At 64.6% G+C, this 1,684-nt stretch overlaps 1 protein-coding gene across 2 annotated transcripts; it reads left to right on the top strand.

Annotated features, from left to right (window-relative positions):
• Positions 1–8: 8 nt before the first annotated feature.
• On the top strand, positions 9–1,154 carry LOC113490793 (WD repeat-containing protein 62-like). 2 transcript variants are annotated; one of them, XM_026867376.1, is made up of 4 exons: positions 9–367; positions 445–497; positions 622–813; positions 906–1,154. In XM_026867376.1, exons 2-4 carry the CDS (start codon positions 480–482, stop codon positions 1,107–1,109), a joined length of 414 nt encoding a protein of 137 aa, XP_026723177.1. In that variant the 5' UTR covers positions 9–367; positions 445–479; the 3' UTR covers positions 1,110–1,154. The 2 variants fall into 2 exon arrangements, with proteins under 2 accessions (XP_026723177.1, XP_026723176.1); XM_026867375.1 differs by having other exon boundaries at positions 9–497.
• The last annotated feature ends 530 nt before the right edge of the window (positions 1,155–1,684 follow it).

Below are 1,684 nucleotides of genomic sequence, written 5' to 3'. Positions count from 1 at the left end.
CCCCGGCCCCCCCCACCTGCCTTTCTGCCCCCAGCTGCATCTTTATTTGGCACCTGGGCCCCGAGATCACCACTAGCATGAGGGAGCATTTGCTGGAGCTCGACCCGCTGCAGCCCCAGCGGGAGGAGGAGCCGGATCTCCCAGCGCAGCTCGGGTAAAGCCCCTCACCCCCGCATCGCACCCCGCTTTGGCCCTTTGGGGGGCCGGGTGGTGGTGGCGGGGTCAGGCCCCAGCGTTCTCCCCTCCTCCAGGCCCCAGACCAACGTCACCCTCCCTGGTGGGACGGTGGCGCCCCGGGAGGAGCCCCTGGAGGAGCAGGACGAGGCTCCGTCCCCACAAACCCCCTCTCAGGAGGACTCGGAGCCGCGTACGTGTGTGTCCCCCCCGGCTGCACCCCGATTTTCTGCCCGCGGGGCCGCTCCTGACCCCGCTCTCCCCCTCCAGCGCCCGCCTGCGTCCTGACCAACGGCAGGCTGCCCATGTGGGCCAAGAGGCTGGTAAGTCGCCCCATCGAGAGTTAAATTTAATCAAACGGCGCCTAACGAAGATCCCTTCGCTCTAACAAAGATCCCTTCGCCCCGTCTCCACCGCGCCCCCTTTCCTCCCTCCTCTTTTTTCCAGCTGGGAGAGGCGGAGGACGGGGACAGGGCGGCCGCCGGCCCTCCCCGCAGCTACCGGCCGCGGGGGCGATGGGCAGAGCGCGCCCAGAGGGGCCCCATCAAGACTCTGCCGGAGTCGGACCCCCCTTATTTCACCCCCCTCAAAGGCGACACGGAGCCGGACCCCGGCAGCCTGGACCATCTCCTGGCGGAGGTCAGCGGTGGGGCCGAGCTCTGGGTTTAAACCGTCCCTGCCCGACAGCGTTTCCCGTTTTTCTGGGGGAAAAAAAAATCCGTCTCTGGCAGGCTGAGGCCTCCCCCCGCGGCCCCGGTGAGGATTTCCAGTTCTCGGAGCTTTTCCTGGATGAGGAGAGCGACGGGGAATGGGAATCACCAGATGCGGCCGGGAGCAGCCCGGAGGAGCCGCGCGGGCCGGCGCTGAGCAGGTCGGTGCTGGATGGAGAAGCAAACGCCGCCTTTATCGGGGTTAAACCACCCTCCCCCTGCTAGTCTGGGCTTTGCTAAACCCGCCGAGCCCTGCTGACCCCTCACCCCTATTGTGGCTTTTCCCTTCGAGCCAAATCTGAGGTTTTTTTGGCTTGGAAAGCACCAGGATGGGGTTGGAGAGGGAAAATTTTTAGGCGTGACTTAAAACCGATCCCTTAAATCTTAATCCCAGTTTAGAGCGATTGATGGAGCTGCCGCCGCTGCACCCCACAGCCCCGGCGGAAACGCTGGGGCCTGGTGACCAGCCTGAAGGTAACGGCGGCACCAAAACCCTCATAACTGAGAGGAAAACTTTGGCTGGGGGGGACACTCAGAATAAAACTCACCTGGTGTTAACGCTTGTCGTGTTTCGTTTTTTTTTTTTCTTGCTCTGTCCCGGCAGACGAGGGATACACCGGGGAGGTGGAGGAGCCGGAGGAGAACCCCCCGCAGAGCAGCTCCCTGCCCCAGACCCCCGAGCAGGAAAACTTCCTCAAGCAGCACTTTGAGACGCTGACGGACGCCGCAGGTAACGGGGAACCGCGGGTGGGGGGTCCCGGGCCGTGCCGGGGAGGGCCCAGCCGACGCTTCCCGCCCCG

The sequence above is a fragment of the Athene cunicularia genome, unplaced genomic scaffold (genome assembly GCF_003259725.1).
Source record: "Athene cunicularia isolate RWA unplaced genomic scaffold, athCun1 SCF_310, whole genome shotgun sequence".
NCBI classification, from domain to species: domain Eukaryota; kingdom Metazoa; phylum Chordata; class Aves; order Strigiformes; family Strigidae; genus Athene; species Athene cunicularia.
The sequence above is the reverse complement of the archived record's forward strand: the minus strand, read 5'-3'. Positions and strand labels throughout refer to the sequence as shown.